The 26,366-nt window shown below is 50.5% G+C and overlaps 1 protein-coding gene across 2 annotated transcripts in view; it reads left to right on the top strand.

Moving 5' to 3' along the window:
* The window catches only part of LOC144772811 (uncharacterized), a 118,507-nt gene that overhangs the window by 65,595 nt on the left and 26,546 nt on the right, over positions 1–26,366 (top strand). The window contains exons 1-2 of one of the 2 annotated variants that reach the window (XM_078657389.1): positions 4,143–4,630; positions 11,852–12,015. In XM_078657389.1, coding sequence (XP_078513515.1) covers positions 4,571–4,630; positions 11,852–12,015 — 224 coding nt within the window. In that variant the 5' untranslated portion in view covers positions 4,143–4,570. Of the gene's footprint in view, positions 1–4,142; positions 4,631–11,851; positions 12,016–26,366 lie in introns of those variants that run through there. The other variant, XM_078657390.1, reaches the window with a different exon arrangement.

Genomic DNA, 26,366 nt, shown 5'->3' with positions numbered 1-26,366 from the left:
ACATGTCTGAAGCTAAACTCAGACAAGACAAAGGTGGTACTCTTCAGATGATACACCAGACTCTGGTCCTCAACCTAGTAGCCATTCGAACTGGGACCAACACCCACCCTGTGCAGCCATTGCAGGAGCCTAGGGTTCAGGCTCGACAACCATATATCCATGTCCAGCCAGCTTAACTCAACCACGTCCTCCTGCTTTCACACCCTCAAGATCCTCAGAAGAGTTTTCAAGTGGAATCCTTTCAATTCTTGTTGATCCATCACTCTAGACCTAATCACCAGCAAGCTAGACTGCGAGAATTCACTCTACCTAGACATCTCCGCCCATCTTACGAAAAGGCTAGAGATCACCCAAAATGCAGCGGCCAGATTTACATTTAAATGTTCACCACCACCCTTATATCCAATAACCTCAAATACCTTCTCTGGCTCCTTATCCACAAGCGCACCCGTTGCAAACTACTCACACAGACACATATGCTAAGCACTGCACAACGTAGGTCCCACTTACCAGAACAACTCCATCAGCTTTCACACTCTCACCAGACACTTTCACTCCGTTAACCTTCTGCTACTATTTGTACCTCACATCCAAAGAGCCAGAGCCGGCTGCTGCACCTTCACATACCTGAATGCTAAAGCCTGGAAAGAACACCTCTTTCACGGTCGAGCCACCTGCTTAGTTCTAGAATTCTGAAAGAAACTGAAAATGTGGCTCTTCCAATAGGTCCTAACTATGACTCCTTCCCGTTCTCAAAAGCATACACTCTCACCTGATATTTGTGCTCTACATAACATAACATAACATTCCATCATATTGAAGCTATTGTGAAATACAACTCAGAGATGATGGTTACTTGTAGCTTTTGGGGGCCCAACAAGAAACCGTTTGGTTGCCTACCAGCTCCATACACCCCCACCACTTAGTGCTGGGTCCCACAGTTCCGTGAACGGCTCCCGCGGAGCGGGGGCCGTGAAAGGTAACAGCAGATGCCCTTAGAATCCTCGTGGTCAGGAGCATGGTTGAAGCGGCAAGATAACAGTCAGTTGCGGCACCCGTGAAGCGGAGGCCGTGCTGCGATGATATAGAGCCAGGGGGGGGCGTGTCTAATGATGGAAGAGGCAGCAGGTGTGTGGCACTATGCCTGCTGGGCCTCGCAGTCCCTCAGTGTCAGGATACTCTGCTCCACAGTTCCGTGAACGGCTCCCGCGGAGCGGGGGCCGTGAAAGGTAACAGCGGATGCCCTTAAAATCCTCGTGGTCAGGAGCAGGGTTGAAGCGGCAAGATAACAGTCAGTTGCGGCACAAAGAAAATTCACGGATGTAAAAGTGAAATTCTAAGTAAAATGCCGAACAAAGCACAAGAGGTATGAAACCTGATATATGCGATTCACGTCTGTTAAAGAACATGGGGATATCATTCTGTCTTTCCTCATATGTAGGACTGGGAAAACGTTAGAAGACCGGTGCTCTTGTCCCTTAGATAATATGCTACACGCACACTGTGTGAGATTGGGCACACCAATAATTTATCTAAGGTTTCCTTTTTATTTGTTCAGATAGTTTTTATTAAGTCTACAAAAATAACCAAGAAACGGAGCACATAAAGAAGCCGTACACTCTAGATGTCCTAAGTTATGAACGATAAGACATCAATCTGCATATGACAATATTGAAAACGGTATGTTCGAAAACATGTACGGATGGAAGAAAACATGAAGATGACGATGTCATTCCAAAGTAGGTGTGGAAGAAGTTACATATGGCATTGATGGATCGAATCAGCCACAATGGAGGAATACAGATTGGGGTGTACCATAAACCAAGTCCTCTGGCTCATGAAGGAAAAGAATGAGAGAAAGAGAGAAAAGATGGGGGAGAGTGAAGGAGGGAAGATGGAAGGGTACGGCTACACTGAGCACTGTAGGGATAAGTCTAAGAAAAAAATCCAATACAGAGAAAGTCCAGAGTGAATGCTACCACACAGGTGGTAGAATGCGGGAACATTAGGGGATTTATGGTGGTTTGTTCTTCTGTTGGTACTCGTCAAAAGCATCCCATAGTCGTCTAGGGCTCGAATGAAATGGAAATGAAATGAAAAAGGTACTTATAAAGCGCATTGTTTCCCATAAGGTCTCCCTAGCCTGCGAGTGCGCCCCTTAGCTGGATGGAAATAAGAACGTCGTCAAATGCCTTTGAAAAACCAGATGGTCTTCTTCCAACCGAATATGGTCAGGAAGGGTGTTCCACCTTCTGGAGGCAACATAAGAGAATTGTTGGCCTCCACTTCTGGTCTTGTGAATTCTCAGGACAGTAGCCAAGCATTTGTTTCCAGAGCGCAGAGCTCTATTGGGATGATATGGGACAATGATTGACTGTAAAATTGTCGGGCTTTTGGCAGCCATAATCTTGTGGGTGACACAGAGGGCTTTAAACTGAATCCTCTGAATGGCCATGGAATCTGGCTTGTAGGATGTCATCAGCTCCCCGATTGAACAAAGTAGGTTCCAGCATTTATCAAAGGTGTTGGAGATGGTGGATTTCTAGTCTGAGAGAACAGTTTTTGGTGCCTAGGAAGAGCAGAAGTTCTACAAGTAAAGAGATTTGGGGGTCAAGATCTCCTGCATGGGGGTTGGCATATAGATCTATGGCTGCTGTTAGGAAATCGATTTCTATTGGTGTTTTGGTAATTTCGCGCAGCAGGTCTTGAATGTTCCTCCATAATGGAAGGGTTCTTACAGTGGTAGAGCTTGTGGTGTAGGTCCCCGCGTCCTTCCTCACAACATCAGCATAAGGCGGAGCCCCTCAACCCTAATTTGTGTAGTCTGGAAGGGGTTCAGTAAGTTTTGTGGATGGACCAGATTCTGGACTGTGCCAGGGCAGGGGTTATTTTACGTTCAAAGGGGGAGTTGCACATTTTTTGCAGGTCTTTTTGTCAATATGGGGATAGCCTGTTGATTGGGAGCGTGGTTCCCATTTCCTGTTAAATAATCTCTAATCAGGGAATCTTGCAATGTATCAAATTCACACGTGTTAGCCAGGCCTTTAAGGGCTGCAATGTACGTTTTAACCTTCTTATTCTTACCCTGTACCCTTGAAAAGAACTTATGTCTTTCCAATACCACGTTAATCATTTTACCAAAATGTTTTTCAAGTCTGTTGACTGCCGCTAGGTAGACATTATCATTGCCATCACTATCTTCATCTTCTTCTGCCGAGATATTGTCATATGTTTTCCGCCCTTCAATCCCTAGGTTGTGGAGCAGGGTATGTCATTTTCTGAGTGCGGATAATTTTTCCCTCCCAATTGCTGTAAGGTAGGACTCCAGTAGTCCGAACCATTGCTTCCATGGTAGCTGTGGCTCTCCAACTTAATTGAGGAATGGGGTGGTTGTGACATATTTGCACTGGCCATTACAACAGTGTGGGCTTACAAAGAGCACGGCTTGAAAGGGAACAGCTGTGAGTGGGTTTAAACAGAATATCTAAGTCATAAGCTTTAATGTCCTGCAGTGACAGTTTTAATATGGGAGCAGGCCAGCAAAAGTGATGCCAGATAAGAGGAAGCGAGGAAGGAATAAGGCAGGGATGGATTGCGTGTCACTTGTGGAGACAAAGTAGGATGAACAATCTGACATACAATCAATGAATGTGTGTGTGTCACAGTTGTAGCCTGATGCACATATTATACAATATGACACACAATGAATTAATGTGTGTGTGTCACAGTTGAAGCAACTATGCACACCCTTACATGGAAATGTGTGTTCTTCACATTTAATATCAGTGTTCCACAGTAAATTGGAGATTAGCGCTTGAATAGACTGGCGGCAGGCTATTCTTAAGGAAAGATTGCAGGCTCACTTAAGGTGCACAGCAGGATGTATTTACTCTTAAAAATGAGAGCTCTCACAATATTTCATAGCTTCGCTCTTGATTTTACGCATGTTCACATGAGGTATCAATAGGAAATGTTCTAAAAGTCAATTACAGCATGACGTAAGGTTTATGGTTGAACTCCTGCCTCGCGGTAAATTGATTCCACACACAAGGAGCATGTTAATTAGAGTTTATCGCTGGGAGTAACAAAAGCTGTGCCTGTCAGCGCAAGAATTGGGACAGGCTTGGGCACTTGGCGGTGAGGAAAGGGTTAATCAGCTTGATATCCTCACTGAAGACTGCCCCCTCATCGTGTCTCACCGCCGTCGATGCCCTGAGGCGGAAGGCTGCTAGACCAGAGGAACCTTCTCGTTAGGGGAGGAAACCCCGCTACACCGGCAGAACTTGCTCCGATTCTGCCTCAAGGCTCGCTCTGACTGCAGCGACAACGCTGCAACGCTGCTTACCGCCCTTCCCGGCCTTTCCAAGGGGGAAGGGCGAGAACAGGCCTCCGGCGTCAGCAGCGCCTCCTCAACACAAACTCCCTTGATCAGGTCGGCAGGGAAAGTTCACCGGCTTCCAGTCAGGCGGTGTGCCACCACGCCAAGCGCCACCCCTGCTACAGCCGTAACACGGTGAACCCTAGAAAAGTTCCAGACCGTCTTCAAAACTCTCACCTCAACAGCTTGTCAATGTCCTCTCAGCAAAGGCGCAGCAGAGAAGAACAGGAACATACACATCTACGTTGTCAGGTAGGATGACTTACTGCTTCACTTTGTAGATTTAATGTAGTAGAGGCTGTAACTGGAGTACTTGTTGGGGGTGATGGTGTAACATCCCCACACGGTTTTGCGTCGCCAGTGTTGCAAAGACGAAGCGTACAGGTAAGTTAACAGGAGTCTTCTTTATTCAATCTTAACACCATCAAAGATTCCAGTCAGCTGGAGTCAGCTGTGGAATGTTTGTGCATTCCTGCCTGGCTCGTACCAAGGGTAGGGAAGAAGGGGGGTGTGGAGCGTACCAAGTGGATTACAACAGTCTCTTCCACTGTAGATTTTATGCCACTGGCTCTGCATGTAATGCGTACCTTCCTCACTGTTAGGTGGCAATAAAAACACGACCGCATGAAAACACGTTACCACATCTAAAGGATGGCAATGCCTAGAAAAGTAATCATTCACCAGAACACCAGATTTGGATAATTTTGTCCTTCCTCGCTCACTTGTTCCCTCATTTATATCCCTCCTGAATCATGTTCCTTCCTTCAACACCTGCCGCCTCTCGGTGCTTCGAAGTGTCATTTTGTCGGTATAAGCACTATTCCTACCATGAGGCGAGAGGATGTGGCGTAAAAGCCAGAGCTGCTGACTTTTTAGCTGGAGAAGCAGGTTCGAGTCTCGGCGCCCGCTCAACACACTGTGATTCTGGGCAAATCACTTCATGTCCCCGCGCCTACCAACAATGAATATGCCCTTGTGTAATATAATTGGTGCTAATGTAAAGCGCTTCAATACATACATAAAACAAGCAATGGCATAACCAATAGGTCTCGTAGGACCGTGTAAGTGTTTAGCCATGCAACAGTTAATGTTGTTGCACCACGGATATTGTGCTGCATAACTAAATACTTATAAGGTCCCAAAGGCGAGACCTATTGGCTATGGCAATGCTTGTTCTATGTATGGCTTATCCATTTTCTGTCACAGAATCTCATTGTCACTAGAGGAAAAATTTCACAATATTTGATATTTACATTGACGTCACACTCGTGATCATTAATCTAGTCATACAGGGAGTTTTCTTCACAAATACCAGAGTATATCTAAAAGGTTATTTGATTCAACTCAACATTTCAGTATCAATTATTGTCTGGCACGCTCATGTTTTTTTCTATTAGATCCAATGGATAAACAATAATTAGAGAAAAAGTCTCCCTTGTGACTCCCTTTGGAAGTAATTTGAGAAGTGAGTGTGTCTTGCACCCTCTGTTTTATAGTTTAGTGTTGGTATTTTGGTTTAAGTGTCACATAGACGTTGGACATATGTGTGTGGTGGCATGTTTTTAGTTATATAGGGCCAGATGTAGAAGCCCAAATACCGGTCGGTAACGGCCGAATTCGGCCGTTACCGACCGGTATTTGGTGATTGAGATGTAGGGGCATCATTTTACAGATTCGGTAAATTTGCCGAATCGGTAAATTTACCGAATCTGTATTTTGCCACCCAATCCAATTGGGTGGTAAAATACCGAATCCAGGTGTGCATGCACATGTGTGCATGCACACCTATGCCATGTGACAGACAGACATGCCCTTAGGGAATTTCTGTGTGCCACATGGCACACATGCCTGTATTTGGGGTGCTAGAGGGTGTCAAAGTGACACCCCCTGCACCCTTGCTGAAATCGGTATTTACAAATTCTGTAAATACCAATTCGGTAATGCCCATTGATTCCTATGGGCTTCAATGCCCATAGGAATCAATGGGCATTACCGATTCGGTATTTACAGAATCGGTAAATACCGAATCTTAACGATTAGGTACTTACCGAGTCTGTATTACCTACATCCCCCCCCTCTATTTTATCACTTCTTAAATACCGAATCGGTATGATTCGGTATTTAAGAAGTGGTAAAATAGAATTACCTACATCTGGCCCATAGTGTTTGGGCTAACACCATGGGTGTGCATCACTTTTGTTGTTGTCTTTATGTGTTGAGCAGACGATACCTCTTGTATATACAGGGATGATAAGTACATATTCTTTATTATATTAGATTGAGATGCGCAACAATACCGTCCGGATGATGGTCCCAAGGATCTTTTAGACCAACCAACAGGGGACCGAAACGTCAACGCTTAACACCGTTTTGCTTATATGTTGATTGTACAGAACTTAAACTTGATGAAGTGTTTTGTTTAATTTCCACTAATATGGTGTTTTGATTTTCCATATTCTGAGCAAAAGGTGTTTTGTATACTACGGATAACCAACAAAAGAACTCCAGTAGTATGTCCATTGCCAGACAATAATTGATACTGAAAAGCGGAGTTGAATAAAATAACCTTTTAGATATACTCTGGTATTTGTGAAGAAAACTCCCTGTATGACTAGATTAATGATCACGAGTGTGACATCAATGTAAATATCAAATATTGTGAAATGTTTCCTCTAGGGACAATGAGATTCTGTGATTGATTATACCCAGTCCCAAGGGGATTATTGGGTGGCTCTATTGTATTTAGGATTATCTATTTTCTGTTCATGGCCACGGTGCTGGAATTTCCACCAGTTACAAACGTGCGATTATAAAAGGGGTATACTAACAGCCTAACATTTCATTTAAAATGGCACATTCTTAATACAAAGTGTTCATGGTATTTAATTTATGTATCCTCCTTATTTCTCCTTATTTAATTTTTGTTTATTTATGCATGTTTATTTATATTTTTTGTGTGATGTGAAATAAATGCTGCAGCAGGGATATTTCTGCATTTACTGAACAATTATGTAATAAATGATACTTCAATACACTAACATGAAAACATTAGCATTGTAGTACAATCACATGTACTTCTGCAGTTGTGTAAGCCTCAATGGGAAACCCTGTCTCTTTTTTACAAATTGTCTTTATTATTTTTTTTTTACATAGGGCACTTGTATTTTAGCTTTGAAATTTAAATCAATCATCCATAGTCCTTAGTCATACAATAACTTTAAAAGAAGGACACATTTTCCCCCAAACAACAGGTACAATTTGGTGCATAGAAAAGAGAACGGAATTAAAAAGTGATATAGCCAATTATTGCACCACTTCCCCAGACATTTTATTGACTACTTTGCATGGAGAGAGACATAGATGTTCTTGCTTAGTCAAATACTTTCAATGGAGTCTATTGTGTGGTACATGTGTGTTATAGTACATGTTAGTTGCTCCATAGCCAATACATACCCCAGTCTAATAAACCAGAGGATGACGGGTGGGCCTCTCTTCTTCCAAAATAGGGCAACAGGTTGCCTTGCTGCTCCCATCATGTGGGAGATTAAGACCTAGATATGTGAGTTAACCCCCTCATGAACCACTGAGTGCAGAGCCAGGAAGACAGTCATCGGATCTGTCAAAATTGGGAATCCTACCATCTCTTTGATGTGGCTTAGGATTTCCTTCTAGAATATCTGGTACCCGTGCGGGACCATCAAACATGGGTAAAGATTCCACTGTTGTCTCTGCACTACCAAAAAAGTTCTTATGCAGTCAGTTGAGAAGATGCAATGTAAGCACACTGGTGTCATGTACCATTGGTACATTTAATCGTATGTTGAGTCCAAGTGAGAGATGTAGCTATATGACTTAGAAGTGTCTGACCAGAGGGACTCCCGTACTTTGTAAGAGATTTCATTCTTCAAGTTACTTTTCCTCCTATGCCTATGGAACCATGTCTGCCTTTAATCATAGATGTAATGCTCAAATGGGTTGGCGGTGAGGCCTCTGGTTCCCAAGTAGAACTCATTAGCTTCTTAAAATTGGTACACTCTCACAGTTGCTGTTACTCTGGTATGATGGGGAGCCTAGTGCTTAACTTGGCAATATTGGAGTCTGTTGGGTTCCTGGTTGGCTTACACTGCTTTACATTGTATAAATGTATTTCTTTTCCCTCAGTAAAAGATGTCTGCATTCCCCCTTTTCCTTCTGTGAATGCCAGTGTAGAATCTGGTTTGTAATGGATCTGAGTGTGTAGGGATGTGAAGGACCTGAGGCCCCTTTCTCAGCTACTTGGTACCAAACCTCAAACACAGTTTTAACTGGAGTTGCCGGGTATGTGTTTAGGGTGTGCTGCACCCTCCCCAACCAAGGGAGATCCCAAGGGAGCGTCCTACTGTCACCCAGTCCATAAAGATCCCTTTTTCTCATTTACACTAACTGTCCTCCCTAAGATCATGCTCCTCCTCCCAACTTGCTCTTTACATCTGCAACAAGATAAGCACAGTCTGCGGCAACTTTTCACTCCAACTGGACCTTTCCACCCTGGCAGCCCTCCAACACAATGAGGAAAACACACCAGAAACAGTCCTGATCTTTCTGACCACCATCCCCTCTATGAAACCACCACCACCATGTGCACAATCCACCCAGGAGCCCTAACAAATCCCTTTCCACATGTCACTTTCTCCAAAGGGCTCACGCCAATCTGCACTGCCTCACCCCATTCCTTAATTACTCCCTCACCACGGCTACCTTCCCAGACACCTGGAAGCACACCACCATCCTTCTGCTACTGAAAAAATCCTACAGAAGAACTGGCCACACCAATAAACTACAGACTCATCTTCCTGCTACTCTACGCAGCAAAAGTCTTGGAGAAACTTGGCAACAAAAGACCAGCAGAACACTTAAACAACAACAACCTCCTAAACACTTCTCACTCAAGATTCAAATCTAACGCACCAACGCTGTCTTCATTGCTGCTACTGACGAAATCTGCCTCTTCATGGACCACGGCCTGGCTCTCATCCTCCTCGACTTCTTCACTGTGTTTGACACCGGATCCTCTTCCAATGCCTCCAAGAGTCAGGAACTCACAAAACAGCTCTTAATGGAGCAGGTCTTTCTTCACAGGAAGCATGAAGGTGGTCAGCCTATCTGCCTACACCTCCGAATCTTCCAACCTGATATGCAGCATCCCCCACGGATCTTCTGTCAGCATAGAACTCTTCAACAACATGACCCCGCTTGTGAAAAAGGTCAGAGCACATGATTTCAAAATCATCTCTTATGCCGATGGAAAACAGCTCATCCTCTCCTTTTCCAAGAAAACCTCCGAGATCCAAGAAAAGTTAATTGACTGTATATCACACATTACCATCTGGATGAAAGCAACATGTCTGAAGCTAAACTCAGACAAGACAAAGGTGGTACTCTTCAGATGATACACCAGACTCTGGTCCTCAACCTAGTAGCCATTCGAACTGGGACCAACACCCACCCTGTGCAGCCATTGCAGGAGCCTAGGGTTCAGGCTCGACAACCATATATCCATGTCCAGCCAGCTTAACTCAACCACGTCCTCCTGCTTTCACACCCTCAAGATCCTCAGAAGAGTTTTCAAGTGGAATCCTTTCAATTCTTGTTGATCCATCACTCTAGACCTAATCACCAGCAAGCTAGACTGCGAGAATTCACTCTACCTAGACATCTCCGCCCATCTTACGAAAAGGCTAGAGATCACCCAAAATGCAGCGGCCAGATTTACATTTAAATGTTCACCACCACCCTTATATCCAATAACCTCAAATACCTTCTCTGGCTCCTTATCCACAAGCGCAACCGTTGCAAACTACTCACACAGACACATATGCTAAGCACTGCACAACGTAGGTCCCACTTACCAGAACAACTCCATCAGCTTTCACACTCTCACCAGACACTTTCACTCCGTTAACCTTCTGCTCCTATTTGTACCTCACATCCAAAGAGCCAGAGCCGGCTGCTGCACCTTCACATACCTGAATGCTAAAGCCTGGAAAGAACACCTCTTTCACGGTCGAGCCACCTGCTTAGTTCTAGAATTCTGAAAGAAACTGAAAATGTGGCTCTTCCAATAGGTCCTAACTATGACTCCTTCCCGTTCTCAAAAGCATACACTCTCACCTGATATTTGTGCTCTACATAACATAACATAACATAACATTCCATCATATTGAAGCTATTGTGAAATACAACTCAGAGATGATGGTTACTTGTAGCTTTTGGGGGCCCAACAAGAAACCGTTTGGTTGCCTTCCAGCTCCATACACCCCCACCACTTAGTGCTGGGTCCCACTCCTGTCCTTTAAGCACCCCATAGCCTCGAAATTAAGTGATTGTCCTGAAGCCCACTAGACTCCACCAACCTGAAGACTTCTTTTACTATCGGAAGATCAGACTTTCTTATCAAATCAGTAGTTTAAAACAAGGAATGGCAGTTCAGCGGTCTTGCCTTGAAAAAGACTCAATAAGGGCACCATAAAACTATTTTTCGCTTGGCACACCCGTCTCACTCTTTCTGCAAGAATTCTACACAGGGGATAGCACACCATCGGAGCCTGAACAGAAGTGGTTTGATGGCCACCTTGTTGGTCAAGGGATTGGCCTCTGGCTCAGTCCCCACAGTCATTAGCAGCGTTTCCATGGGCAATCACAGTAACATGTTTAGAAATCTATTTACAGCCACAGTAACCATGCACGATTTTCCATAAACCCAAATGCAAAGGCAACACAACCTGCTGTTTGTATCAAATTCCTACATTTCTGTTTGTACCAAATTCCTCCATTTCAATCCAATTTCATGAAATTAGAATCCCATCTCTTAAAAACAGACCCCAAGTAGTTATGAACGGCTACACAACAGAGACTACAACCATCTACTGAAAATTATACTGCATGCTTAGTCCTTCCTCGAGCCTTTGTCTTGGATTTAGCAATGTGAATTCCAAGATATTCCTTATGCAACAGGCATATAATGTAACCAGGTATTGTGGTAATGCAATATCTGTCCATGCAATGAACACTTCATAATCCGCAAAGAACAGAACCGGGATATCCAACTCCCAAACCTTGGATTATCATACAGTGCCACCAGGGCTGATGATTGTCATTGTTTTCATTTATTATTCCTTTTTGTAGTGGTCTGATACACGTGTGTCTTCGCCACACTAATTAGAACATTTAAATAAATATAAATGAATACACTTCTTGTAGGTAAGGGAATTGGAAATGCCTTAAACTCTTTTCTATATCGGATACCCAGGAAAACAAGTCCTCTTCCTGAATCCATGTATACATTTGAGTTCCCTTTATATTTCCGTATGTTAGTTTTGGAATGAATATGCAGCTATTACAAAAATATACAATCATAGAAGCTTTTTGCGTGTTTACTTGTTGTTTTAAGATTGTCAATAATTAATAAGAGTGATATGGTATTTTTAAAACTAGGATGCTGTGATTAACCTGAAGTCAGTACAAGAAGTGGGCAATCAACTGGGCTTTGAGTGGACAATCGTAGCCAATGAGTTGGGATTCAGTAGAGCTGAGGTGAGGCAGTTTCAAACCGCGTCAGAAGAAAAGAAGATCCAAGCGCAGAAAATGCTAGAATGCTGGTATGTAGCACTGAGAATTAACATTTTCAGAAATAATTGTATTATTCCCTACCAATATCTGGTTCATTTGTATTCTGTTGAATATACACTTTATTGCACCTTCATAATCCTCCTCCATCACTTGTAGAACATTTATTTATTTAAGAAAAAATATCTCTTCATTCCCGATTTTGTTTCAAAACTGTTACTTATAGAAATAATTTGCCGGGAAAGAATGTCTGCTTCCAGTGATTGTCTTTTGCCTGGAAATGAATGAATTGTTGGCGGCAACATTTTCTAAGGAATACAGGCATGCCGTAAATAATGTTAGGGACACGCAATGCGGCATGACAAAGCCTAAAGTGAACCCTTAGAAAAGTTTCTGGCACAGATATTATCTTTTAATAAATCCTGGCGGGGATGCATACAGCACACATTACATGACTACACATAATAATAGTTCAGATTGGTGCGCAGGTCTATTGCCACACATACCACAATGCCAATCATTGCAACCACCTGCACCACATGGCGGCACACTGTGGCAAGTCTTGGCCGTGATAAAAGCTAAAGAAACATGAGAAGCGGGGGCAAGAGTCCTTCCTGTCACAATGACTTAACAAGCATTGGCATAGCCAATAGGTCTCGCCTTTGGGACCTTATAAGTGTTTAGTTCTCCAGCACAATATCCTTGGTGCAACAACATCAAGTGTTGCATGGCTAAACACTTATAAGGTCCCAAAGGCGAGACCTATTGGCTATGCCAATGCTTGTTTTGAGTGAGTGGCTCGTGCAGGTATGCACACTGAGAGGGAGAGATGCTGCAAATACTTTTACAGAAGCCCCTGTGACATTGCGCCTCTTCAAAATGTATCTTGGGGCAGGTGTACTACTTCTAGCCCCTATTCCCGTCTTCTCACACCAAATGCATCCTTAAATGTCCCATGTACAGCTGGGGTTGACACTCCTATTACCTCTGCCCTCCAGTGACACTTTACCTGTCACAGGTGGTGGTGGACGTGGTGGTGGTGGATGTGATGGATGTGGTGATGGTGGTGGACATGGTGGTAGTGGTGGACGTGGTTGTGGACATGGTGGTTGTGGACATGGTGGTGGTGGACATGGTGGTGGTGGTGGACATGGTGGTGGTAGTGGATGTAGTGGTGGTGGTGGTGGACATGGTGGTGCATGTGGACATGGTGGTGGTGTTGGATGTGGTGGTGGACATGGTGGTGCATGTGGACATGGTGGTGGACATGGTGGTGGTGGTGGATGTGGAGGTGGTGGTGGTGGACATGGTGGTGGTTGGTTACATGGTGGTGGACATGGTGGTGCATGTGGACATAGTGGTGGACATGGTGGTGGACATGGAAGTGGTGGACGTGGTGGTTGTGGGCATGGTGGTGGTAGATGTGTTAGCAGTTGACGTGGGGGTGGTGGTGGATGTGGTGGTGGTGGTCATGGTGGTGGTGATGGACCTGGTGGTGGTGGACATAGTGGTGTGGACATGGTGATGGACATGGTGGTGGACATGGTGGTGGACATGGTGGTGGTGGTGGTGGTGGAGGTGGTGAATGTGGTGGTGGTGGAAGTGGTGGTGGATGTGGTGGTGGACATGGTGGTGAATGTGGGGGTGGTGGACGTGGTGGTGGTGGACATGGTTGTGGACACGGTGGTGATGCTGGATGTGGTGGTGGTGGACGTGGTGGTGTTGGTGGATGTGGTGGTGGTTGTGGATGAGGTGGTGGTGGGAAAGGACATGGTGGTGGATGTCTTGGTGGTGAAGGACGTGGTGGTTGTGGACATGGTGGTGTTGGACGTGATGGTGTTGGACGTGGTGGTGTTGTACGTGGTGGTGGTGGATGTGGTGGTGGACATAGTGGTGGTGGTGGACGTGGTGGACATGGTGGTGATGGACATGGTGGTGGAGGACATGGTGGATGTGGTGGTGCTGGACGTGGTGGTGGTGGATGTAGTGGTGGTGGATGTGGTGGTGGTGAACGTGGTGGTCGGACATGGTGGTGGTGGATGTGGTGGTGGACGTGGTGGTGGTGGAGGTGGTGGTAGATGTGGTGGACATGGTGGTGATGGATGTAGCGTTGGTGGACGTGGTGGTGCTGGTGGACATGGTGGTGGTGGACATGGTGGGGATGGACATTGTGGTGGTGGAGGATGTGGTGGTGGTGGATGTGGTGGTGGTGGACGTGGTGGTGGATGTGGTAGTAATGGATGTGGTGGTGTGGTGGACATGGTGATGGACGATGTGGTGGTGGAGGATGTGGTGGTGGACGTGGTGGTGGACATGGTGGTGGTGGATGTGGTGGTGGTTGTGGTGGTGGTGGACATGGTGGTGGTAGATGTGGTGGTGGACGTGGAGGTGGATGTGGTGGTGGACATGGTGATGGACATGGAGGTGGACATGGTGGTGGTGGATGTAGTGGTGGACGTGGTGGTGGTGGCAGATGTGATGGTGGTGGACGTGGTGGTAGACATGGTGGTGGTGGACTTGATGGATGTGGTGGTGCTGAACGTGGTGGTGGATGTGGTGGTGGTGGACATGGTGGTGGTGGACATGGTGGTGGGGGTGGATGTGGTGGTGGACATGGTGGTGGTTGCCGTGGTAGTTGTTGTGAATGTGGTGTTGGTGGTGGATGTGGTGGTGGTGGTGGATGTGGTGGTGGTGGAAATGGTGGTGGTGGACGTGGATGTGGTGGTGGTGGACATGGTGGTGGTGGACATGGTGGTGATGGAGGTGGACATGGTGGTGGTAATGGATGTGGTGGTGGTGGGCGTGGTGGTGGATGTGGTGGAAGTGGTGGTGGTAGTGGAAGTGATGATGGTGGATGTGGTGGACATGGTGGTGGTGGATGTGGTGGTGGCGGACATGGTTGTGGTGGTGGTGGACGTGGTGGTGGTGGACATGGTGGTAGTGGTGGATGTGGTGGTGGTGGATGTGGTGGTGGTGGACATGGTGGTGAATGTGGTGGTGGATGTGGTGGTGGATGTGGTGGTGGATGTGGTGGTGGTGGTGGACATGGTGGTGGTGGTGGACGTGGTGGTGCTGGACATGGTGGTGCTGGACATGGTGGTGGATGTGGTGGTGGACATGGTGGGGGTGGTGGACATGGTGGTGGTGGACATGGTAGTGGATGTGGTGGTGGATGTGGTGGTGGTGGATATGTTGGTGGTGAACATGGTGGTGGTGGTCATGGTGGTGGTGGATGTGGTGGTAGTGGTGGACGTGGTGGTGGAAGTGGTTGTGGTGGAAGTGGTGGTGGTGGATGTGGTGGTGGTGGACATGGTGGTGGTGATGGACGTGGTGGTGCTGGACGTGGTGGACATGGTGGTGGTGGATGTGGTGGACATGGTCGTGGTGGAGGACGTGGTGGCGGTGGACATGGTGGTTGTGGACGTGGTGGACATGCTGGTAGATGTGGTGGTGGATGTGGTGGTGGTGGATGTGGTGGTGGACATGGTGGTGGTGGACCTGGTGGTGGTGGAAGTGGTGGCGGCAGACATGGTGGACATGGTGGTGGAGGACGTGGTGGTGGCGGACATGGTGGTGGATGTGGTGGTGGTGGACATGGTGGTGGACATGGTGGTGGACGTGGTGGACATGGTGGTGGTGGATGTGGTGGACGTGGTGGTAGACGTGGTGGTGGACGTGGTGCTGGTGGACCTGGTGGTGGACATGGTGGTGGTGGTGGACATGGTGGTGGTGGACGTGCTGGTGGTGGACGTGGTGGTGGAGGACATGGTGGTGGTGGACATGATGGTGGTGGACATGGTGGTGGTGGAAGTTGTGGTGGTGGATGTGGTGGTCGTAGATGTGGTGGACATGGTGGTGGTGGACGTTGTGGTGGTGGATGTGGTGGTGGTGGATGTGGTGGACTTGGTGGTGTGGGCGTGGTGTTGGTTGATGTGGTGGTGGACATGGTGGGGGTTGTGGTGGATGCGGTGGGGGTGGATGTGGTGGTGGTGGATGTGGTGGACATGGTGGTGGACTTGGTGGTCGATGTCGTGGTGGTGTAGGACATGGTGGTGGTGGACATTGTGGTGGTGGACGTGGTGCTGTTGGACGTGGTGGTGGTGAATGTGTTGGTGGTAGGCATTTTGGTGGTGGACGTGGTGGTGATGGATGTAGTGGATGAGGTGGATGTGGTGGTGGTGGATGTTGTGGTGGATATGGTGGTGGGCGTGGTGGTGATGGTAGACATGGTGGTGGAAGTGTTGGTAGTGGACGTGGACCTGGTGGTGGTGGATGTGGTGGTGGTGGAAGTGGTGGTGGTAGACATGGTGGTGGTGGACGTGGTGGTGGAGGATGTGATGGCGGTGGATGTGGTGGATGTGGTGGTGGTGGACATGGTGGTGGACATGGTGGATATGGTGGTGGTGGATGTGGTGGACGTGGTGCTGGACGTGGTGGTGGTGGTGGTGGACATGGTGGTGGATGTGGTGGTGGTGGACATGGTGGTGGACATTGTGGTGGTGGATGTGGTGGACCTGGTGGTGGACGTGGGGGTGGTGGTGTACATGGTGGTGGTGGACGTGGTGGTGGTGGACGTGGTGGTGGAGGACATGGTGGTGGTGGACATGGTGGTGGTGGACATGGTGGTGGTGGACATGGTGGTGGTGGACATGGTGGTGGTGGACGTGGTGGTCGTGGATGTGGTGGACATGGTGGTGGTGGATGTTGTGGTGGTGGAGGTGGTGGTGGTGGAGGTGGTGGTGGTTGTGGTGGATGTGGTGGTGGTGGATGTGGTGGTGGTGGATGTGGTGGATGTGGTGGTGGACATGGTGGTGGACTTGGTGGTGGACATGGTGGTGGTATAGGACATGGTGGTGGACATGGTGGTGGTGGACATGGAGCTGTTGGACATGGTGCTGGTGGATGTGGTGCTGGTGGACGTGGTTGTGGACATGGTGGTGGTGGTGGATGTGGTGGTGGTGGACATTTTGGTGGTGGGTGTGGTGGTGGTGGATGTGGTAGATGAGGTGGATGTGGTGGTGGTGGACGTGGTGGTGGTGGTGGAAGTGGTGGTAGTGGACGAGGACCTGGTGGTGGTGGATGTGGTGGTGGTGAACATGGTGCACATGGTGGTGGTGCTGAATGTTGTGGTGGATGTGGTGGTGGTGAACGTGGTGTTGAACGTGGTGGTGAACGTGGTGTTGGACGTGGTTCTGGTGGACATGGTGGTGGACATGTATGTGGACGTGGTGGTGCTGGACATGGTGGACATGGTGGTGGTGGACGTGGTGGACATGGTGGTGGAGGACGTGGTGGTGGTGGACATGGCGGTGTTGGGTGTGGTGGACGTGGTGGTGGATGTGGTGGTAGATGTGGTGGTGGTAGATGTGGTGGTGGTGGATGTGGTGGTGGACATGGTGGTGGATGTGGTGGTGGTGGAAGTGGTGGCGGTAGACGTGGTGGTGGTGGACGTGGTGGTGGATGTGGTGGTCGTGGTTGTGGACATTGTGGTGGACATGGTGGACATGATGGTGACCATGGTGGTGGATGTGGTGGTCATGGACGTGGTGGTGGACGTGGTGGATGTAGTGGATGTGATGGTGGTGGATGTGGTGAACGTGGTTGTGGATGTGGTGGTGATGGATGTGAAGGTGGTGGACGTGGTGGTGGATGTGGTGGTGGTGGTGGATGTGGTGGTGGTGGACATGGTGATGGACGATGTGGTGGTGGAGGATGTGGTGGTGGATGTGGTGGTGGATATGGTGGTGGTGGATGTGGTGGTGGTTGTGGTGGTGGATATGGTGGTGGACATGGTGGTGGTGGATGTGGTGGTGGACGTGGAGGTGGATGTAGTGGTGGACATGGTGGTGGACATGGTGGTTGACATGGTGGTGGTGGATGTAGTGGTGGACATGGTGGTGGTGGACGTGGTGGTGGACATGGAGGTGGCGGATGTGATGGTGGTGGACGTGATGGTGGACATGGTGGTGGTGGACATGGTGGTGGTGGTGGAAGTGGTGGTGGTGGATGTGGTAGTGGTGGTGAATGTGGCATTGGTGGTGGATGTGGTGGTGGTGGACATGGTGGTGGTGGAAATGGTGGTGATTAACGTGGTGGTGGATGTGGTGGTGGTGGACATGGTGGTGGTAGAGGTGGACATGGTGGTGGTGGTGGACGTGGTGGTGGTGGACGTGGTGGTGGATGTGGTGGTGGGTGTGGTGGATGTGGTGGTGGTAGTGGAAGTGGTGGTGGTGGATGTGGTAGACGTGGTGGTGGTGGATGTAGTGGATGTGCTGGTAGACATGGTGGTGGACGTGGTGGTAGTGGACCTGGTGGTGGACATGGTGGTGAACATGGTGGTGGTGGACGTGCTGGTTGTGGACGTGGTGGTGGAGGACATGGTGGTGGTGGACATGATGGTGGTGGACATGGTGGTGGTGGAGGAAGTTGTGGTGGTGGATGTGGTGGTCGTAGATGTGGTGGACATGGTGGTGGACGTTGTGGTGGTGGATGTAGTGGTGGTGGATGTAGTGGACTTAGTGGTGTGGACATGGTGTTGGTGGATGTGGTGGTTGACATGGTGGTGGTTGTGGTGGACGCGGGGGTGGTGGATGTGGTGGTGGTAGATGTGGTGGACATGGTGGTGGACGTGATGGTGGACTTGGTGGTGGACGTGGTGGTGGTGTAGGACATGGTGGTGGTGGACATGGTGCTGGTGGACGTGGTGCTGGTGGACGTGGTGCTGGTGGACGTGGTGGTGGACATGGTGGTGGTGGTGTATGTGGTGGTGGTGGGCAGTTTGGTGGTGGACATGGTGGCGGTGGGTGTAGTGGATGAGGTGGATGTGGTGGTGGTGGATGTGGTGGTGGACATGGTGGTGGGTGTGCTGGTGATGATAGACATGGTGGTGGATGTGGTGGTGGAAGTGGTGGTAGTGGACATGGACCTGGTGGTGGTGGATATGGTGGTGGTGGAAGTGGTTGCGGTAGACATGGTGGGGTGGACGTGGTGGTGGAGGACGTGGTGGTGGTGGATGTGGTGGATGTGGTGGATGTGGTGGTGGTGGACATGGTGGACATGGTGGTGGTGGATGTGGTGGACATGGTGGTGGACGTGGTGGTGGACATGGTGGTGGTGGATGTGGTGGTGGATGTGGTGGTGGTGGACATGGTGGTGGTGGATGTGGTAGACCTGGTGGTGGACATGGTGGTGGTGGTGGACATGGTGGTGGTGGATGTGGTGGTGGTGGACATGGTGGTGGAGGACATGGTGGTGGTGGACATGGTGGTGGTGGACGTGGTGGTCGTGGATGTGGTGGACATGGTGGTGGTGGATGTTGTGGTGGTGGACATGGTGGTGGTGGACATGGTGGTGGTGGACGTGGTGTTGGTGGATGTGGTGGTGGAATGTGGTGGTGGTTGTGGTGCATGTGGTGGTGGTGGATGTGGTGGTGGACTTGGTGGTGGACATGGTGGTGGTGTAGGACATGGTGGTGGTGGACATGGTGCTGTTGAACATGGTGCTGGTGGATGTGGTGCTGGTGGACATGGTGGTGGTGGTGGATGTGGTGGTGGTGGACATTTTGGTGGTGGACGAGGTGGTGGTGGATGTGGTGGATGAGGTGGATGTGGTGAAGGTGGACGTGGTGGTGGAAGTGGTGGTAGTGGTGGATGTGGTGGTGGTGAACGTGGTGCACGTGGTGGTGGTGCTGAATGTTGTGGTGGACGTGGTGGTGGTGAACGTGGTGGTGGACATGGTGCTGTTGGACATGGTGCTGGTGGACATGGTGGTGGACATGGTGGTGGACGTGGTGGTGCTGGACCTGGTGGTGGTGGACGTGGTGGACATGGTGGTGGTGGACGTGGTGGTGGTGGACATGGTGGTGTTGGGTGTGGTGGACATGGTCGTGGATGTGGTGGTGGATGTGGTGGTGGTGGATGTGGTGGTGGACATGGTGGTGGTGGACGTGGTGGTGGTGGAAGTGGTGGCTTTAGACGTGGTGGTGGTAGACGTGGTGGTGGATGTGGTGGTCGTGGTCATGGACATGGTGGTGGACGTGGTGGTGGATGTGGTGGATGTGATGGTGGTGGATGTGGTGAACATGGTTGTGGATGTGGTGGTGATGGATGTGGTGGTGGTGGACGTGGTGGTGGATGTGGTGGTGGTGGTGGATGTGGTGGTGGTGGACATGGTGATGGACGATGTGGTGGTGGAGGATGTGGTGGTGGTTGTGGTGGTGGATATGGTGGTGGACATGGTGGTGGAGGATTGGGTGGTGGACGTGGAGGTGGATGTAGTGGTGGACATGGTGGTGGACATTGTGGTTGACATGGTGGTGGTGAATGTAGTGGTGGACATGGTGGTGGTAGACGTGGTGGTGGACATGGAGGTGGCGGATGTGATGGTGGTGGACGTGGTGGTGGACAGGGTGGTAGTGGATGTGGTGGATGTGGTGGAGGTGAATGTGGTGGTGGTGGACATGGTGGTGGTGGACGTGGTGGTGTAGGACATGGTGGTGGTGGACGTGGTGCTGTTGGACGTGGTGCTGGTGGACGTGGTGCTGGTGGACGTGGTGGTGGACATGGTGGTGGTGGTGGATGTGGTGGTGGTGGGCAGTTTGGTGGTGGACGTGGTGGCGGTGGATGTAGTGGATGAGGTGGATGTAGTGGTGGTGGATGTGGTGGTGGACATGGTGGTGGGTGTGGTGGTGATGGTAGACATGGTGGTCGACGTGGTGGTGGAAGTGGTGGTAGTGGACGTGGACCTGGTGGTGGTGGATTTGGTAGTGGTGGAAATGGTGGCGGTAGACATGGTGGGGTGGACGTGGTGGTGGAGGACGTGTTGGCGGTGGATGTGGTGGATGTGGTGGTGGTGGACATGGTGGACATGGTGGTGGTGGATGTGGTGGACATGGTGGTGGTTGTGGTAGTGGACATGGTGGTGGTGGATGTGGTGGTGGTGGTGGACATGGTGGTGGTGGACCTGGTGGTGGTAGACATGGTGGTGGAGGACATGGTGGTGGTGGACATGGTGGTGGTGGACATGGTGGTCATGGATGTGGTGGACATGGTGGTGGTGGATGTTGTGGTGGTGGACATGGTGGTGGTGGACGTGGTGGTGGTGGACATGGTGGTGTGGACATGGTGTTGGTGGATGTGGTGGTTGTTGTGGTGGATGTGGTGGTGGTGGATGTGGTGGTGGTGGATGTGGTGGTGGATGTGGTGGTGGACTTGGTGGTGGACATGGTGGTGGTGTAGGACATGGTGGTGGTGGACATGGTGGTGGTGGACGTGGTGCTGTTGAATGTGATGCTGGTGGATGTGGTGCTGGTGGACGTGGTGGTGGACATGGTGGTGCTGGTGGTTGTGGTGGTGGTGGACCTTTTGGTGGTGGACGTGGTGGTGGTGGATGTGGTGGATGTGGTGGTGGTGGACGTGGTGGTGGTGGTGGAAGTGGTGGTAGTGGATGAGGACCTGGTGGTGCTGAATGTTGTGGTGGACATGGTGGTGGTAAACGTGGTGGTGGACGTGGTGGTGGACGTGGTGCTGGTGGACATGGTGGACATGGTGCTGGTGGAAGTGGTGGGCATGGTGGACGTGGTGATGGTGGACATGGTGGTGTTGGGTGTGGTGGACATGGTGGTGGATGTGGTGATGGATGTGGTGGTGGTGGATGTGGTGGTGGACATGGTGGTGGTGGACGTGGTGGTGGTGGTGGAAGTGGTGGCGGTAGATGTGGTGGACGTGGTGGTGGATGTGGTGGTTGTGGTCATGGACATGGTGGTGGACGTGGTGGTGGATGTGGTGGTCATGGACATGGTGGTGGACGTGGTGGATGTGATGGTGGTGGATGTGGTGAACATGGTTGTGGATGTGGTGGTGATTGATGTGGTGGTGGTGGACATGGTGGTGGATGTGGTGGTGGTGGTGGATGTGGTGGTGGTGGACATGGTGATGGACGATGTGGTGGTGGTGGATGTGGTGGTGGATATGGTGGTGGTGGATGTGGTGGTGGTTGTGGTGGTGGATATGGTGGTGGACATGGTGGTGGTGGATGTGGTGGAGGGCGTGGAGGTGGATGTAGTGGTGGACATGGTGGTGGACATGGTGGTTGACATGGTCGTGGTGGATGTAGTGGTGGACATGGTGGTGGTAGACGTGGTGGTGGACGTGGAGGTGGCGGATGGGATGGTGGTGGACGTGGTGGTGGACATGGTGGTAGTGGATGTGGTGGAGGTGAATGTGGTGGTGGTGGACATGGTGGTGGTGGATGTTATGGTGGTGGTGGACATGGTGGTGGACGTAGTGGTGGTGGATGTGGTAGTGGTGGTGAATGTGGCGTTGGTGCTGGATGTGGTGGTGGTGGACATGGTGGTGGTGGAGGTGGACATGGTGGTGGTGGTGGATGTGGTGGTGGTGGACGTGGTGGTGGTGGTGGATGTGGTGGTGGTGGACGTGGTGGTGGATGTGGTGGTGGATGTGGTAGACGTGGTGGTGTTAGTGGAAGTGGTGGTGATGGATGTGGTGGACGTGGTGGTGGTGGATGTGGTGGTGGTGGACATGGTGGTGGTGAATGTGGTGGTGGTGGTGGTGGACATGGTGGTGGTGGTGGATGTGGTGGTGGTGGATGTGGTGGTGGTGGACGTGGTGGTGGACGTGGTGGTGGATATAGTGGTGGTGGATGTGGTGGTGGTGGACAAGGTGGTGGTGGTGGTCATGGTGGTGCTGGACATGGTGGTGCTGGACATGGTGGTGGTACACATGGTGGTGGACGTGGTGGTTGTGGTGGACATGGTGGTGGTGGACGTGGTGGTGGATGTGGTGGTGAATGTGGTCGTGGTGGAAGTGTTGGTGGTGAACGTGGTGGTGGTGGTCATGGTGGTGATGGATGTGGTGGTGGTGGTGGAAGTGGTTGTGGTTGTGGTGGAAGTGGTGGATGTGGTGGTGGTGGTGGACATGGTGGTGGTGAACGAGGTGGTGCTGGCCATGGTGGACATGGTGATGGTGGACGTGGTGGACATGGTGGTGGTGGAGGACGTGGTGGTGGTGGACATGGTGGTGGTGAACGTGGTGGGTGTGGTGGTGGATGTGGTGGTGGATGTGGTGGTGGACATGGTGGTGGTGGACGTAGTGGTGGCGGAAGTGGTGGTGGTAGACATGGTGGTGGTTGATGTGTGTTAGAATTGGGGGTCCCTGGTTGGCGCAAGTATTCACTTGTGACCAGCAGGGACCCTCTCCTCTAAGTCAGGGCGAAGGATGACCCCTTAGAATTACCCTTGCTCACCCTCTAGGTGCGTGGCGTGAGCAGCCAAGGCTATTCTTCAGGCGTTTCTGAGTTAAGCATTTGTAATCACACACACAGTAAATGTACCAATCCCCCCACAAATGGACACCAGGCTGTGGATATATAAAAATACTGCTTCTTTATGTAAAAATATATATGTTCAGGCAAGACTTATTACAAGACCAATATAATGATTTTTGTTAGGCCACAAGATCATAGAAAAATGGCAAGTGTTCTTTTGAATTAATAGCTGCTTCCTTTTAGTCTCTTTTGCTTAAAATAGTTCTTTTTGTGGCAGTTCAGTTACTCTTTTAGAAAGGATAATGCCACAGTTCTTGTTATGCAATATTTGGGGCCTCTTGCCCCGTTCCTGGAAGATACGGCGCTCCCAAGCGCCTCTGTGCGCTTCGCAGCGCTCCTCTGTGCTCCACACGGAAGAAAACCCCGGGCCCTGCCAATGCTCACGCATCTAGCGGTGCGGGTTGAATGGAGACCAGAGAGGGGCCTCGAGAAACCCTGGGCCTTTTCCGGAGGTGGGGGCTGAGCTGCGGAGCAGCAAGCAGGCGATGAGAGGAGCCTCGAGGAACCCCGGGCCTTTTCCGGAGGTGGGGGCTCTCGGCTGCAGTGAGGAGCAGGGAGACGATGAGAGGAGCCTCTTGGGCCAAGTCACAGGGAAAGCCTTAGTACACAGTTACAGGCTGACGGGGAAATAAAACGTTGTGGGCCCCGAGCCCGGTTTGAATTCCTTTCTTGGGGGTATCCTCGGATCTTTACAATTCGGCAAGTGCATACACACAGGCAGGCGCGGCCCACGACCCCAGTACAGATGGTACTGGGGTCTCCCAACCAGGGGGGTGGCGGGCCTGTAAAGTCTTTGGGTCGGTGAGCGGGGACAGCAGGACACGTGACATGTGCAGGCTGCAGTCTCGGTGTAGGTCACCGGCTGCAAAGGAATTCCGGCGGGAGGGGTGAGTGAGCGCTCAGCGTGCTCCAGTGGCCGGCAGGGGCAGAGGAGCAGGCAGCCTGACCCGGGGGCAGAGAGCGACTCCAAGGAGCGAGGCTCTCATGGGTAAAGGGCAGGCGAGCTCCCGAGTGCCACAGCCCTAGGAGGGGGCGATGGGGGCGCAGACTCAACTCCAGCGGGAGGTACACACGGCTCGAAGGTCAAAACGAGCGAAGACACCATGAACCCACTAGTCCTGGGGTTCAGATCAGGGGGCAGGCTCAGACAAGCCCTTGGAGAAAGTTTCAGCACAAGTCTACAAAGTCTTTTCATCAAGTCTTTTCCACTCTGTCCTCAGCAAGGCAAGCAGCAGGCCTGTCCTTCCAGCGTCGTCTTCTCCTTCTAGTTGGGCAGAGGTTCTTTGTGGGAAACAGGATTCTGATTTACAATGAGCAGGGCTCCTACTTTTATACAGCATTTTCTTTGTTCTCACAGGCCAGGGGGGCCTCTGCATAACTTCATTCAGTCTCTGAGTACTTTGTTGGGTGTACTCTGGTGTCTTCTTTCAGTGTGAGGGGCAGGCACAGCAGAGGCTCCACAGGAGGTGGAGCCAGCATTGTGTGGACAGGGGCAGCCAGGAGTACCTTGTTGACAGTGCTTCGCCCTTCCTGGGCCAGGTGCCGGCTGAGTCATCAATCGCTCCCAAGGGGGCGGAGCCAGCATTGTGGTGGCAGAGCACAGCCCTATTCAGAGTCCAGGGGCACTCCCACCTTCCACTAAGGTGTAATCCTTGCATTCACCACCTGTCATCCCACAGCCCTGTCACTCACATATCCCAGACAGCCAGATACACATACTAGCAGAGGCGGGCTGAAATGGTTAGGCAAGCAAATGCTAGCTTTCTAAAAGTAGCATTTGCAAACACAGGATATTAAAATAAACTTTACTAAAATAAGTATTTTATTATTCTGAGTTCAGGCATACTAAACTTTACTTTCTACCATGTTACCTGAGCCTGCTGGGATTATAGAGTGTAATAATTACAGCAGCCCATCTTGGCCTAAGAGAACAGGTAGCCTTACAATAGTGAAAAACAAATTTGGCTGTAATTCACTATTAGGACATGCCACCTACATCAGTGCATGTCCTACCTTACACTTACAATGCACCCTGCCCTTTGGCCTACCATAGGGATGACTAATATGAAGTTAAGGGAAGGTTTAGGGGCTGGCAAGTGTGTGCACTTGCCCAGCCAGCATGACAGTCCCAGCCTGCACGCAGGTTCTGCAATGGCAGACCCTAGACACATTTTTACAAGGCTGCTTCTGTGGGTGGCGCAACCAGCGCTGCAGGCCCACTAGCAGTATTGGCATTTACAAGCCCTGGCACTCCTGGTGCACTTTACTGGGTACTGACAGTAAATCCAATGAGCCAATCATGGAAATCAATCACATATACATTTTGCACAGGGAGAGCATATGCACTTTAGCACTGGTCAGCAGTGGTAAAGTGCCCAGAGTCATTTAACCAACAAAAACAGGTCAGAGAGAGTATTGGAGGAAGGCAAAAAGTTTAGGGATGACCCTGCCAAGAGGGCCAGGTCCAACAATGTGGTGGTGGTGGACATGGTGGTGGATGTGGTGGACATGGCGGTGGATGTGCTGGACATGGTGGTGGTGGATATGGTGGACGTGGTGGTGGACATGGTGGTGGTGGACCTGGTGCTGGATGTGGTGGTGGACATGGTGGTGGTGGACATGGTGGTGGTGGATGTTGTGGTGGTGGATGTGGTGGTCGTGGATGTGGTGGACATGGTGGTGGACGTTGTGGTGGTGGACGTTGTGGTGGTGGACGTGGTGGTGGTGGACATGGTGGTGTGGACGTGGTGTTGGTGGATGTGGTGGTGGTTGTGGTGGATGTGGTGGTGGTGGACGTGGTGGTGGTGGATGTGGTGGACGTGGTGGTGGACGTGGTGGTGGACTTGGTGGTGGACTTGGTGGTGGACGTGTTGGTTGTGTAGGACATGGTGGTGGTGGACATGGTGGTGGTGGACATGGTGCTTTTGGACGTGGTGGTGGTGGACGTGGTGCTGGTGGACGTGGTGGTGGACATAGTGGTGGTGGTGGATGTGGTGGTAGTGGACATTATGGTAGTGGACGTGGTGGTGGTGGATGTGGT

Source organism: Lissotriton helveticus, chromosome 8, assembly GCF_964261635.1.
Source record: "Lissotriton helveticus chromosome 8, aLisHel1.1, whole genome shotgun sequence".
NCBI lineage: Eukaryota > Metazoa > Chordata > Amphibia > Caudata > Salamandridae > Lissotriton > Lissotriton helveticus.
Note: the sequence above shows the minus strand (reverse complement) of the source record. Positions and strands in the feature narration are given on the sequence as shown.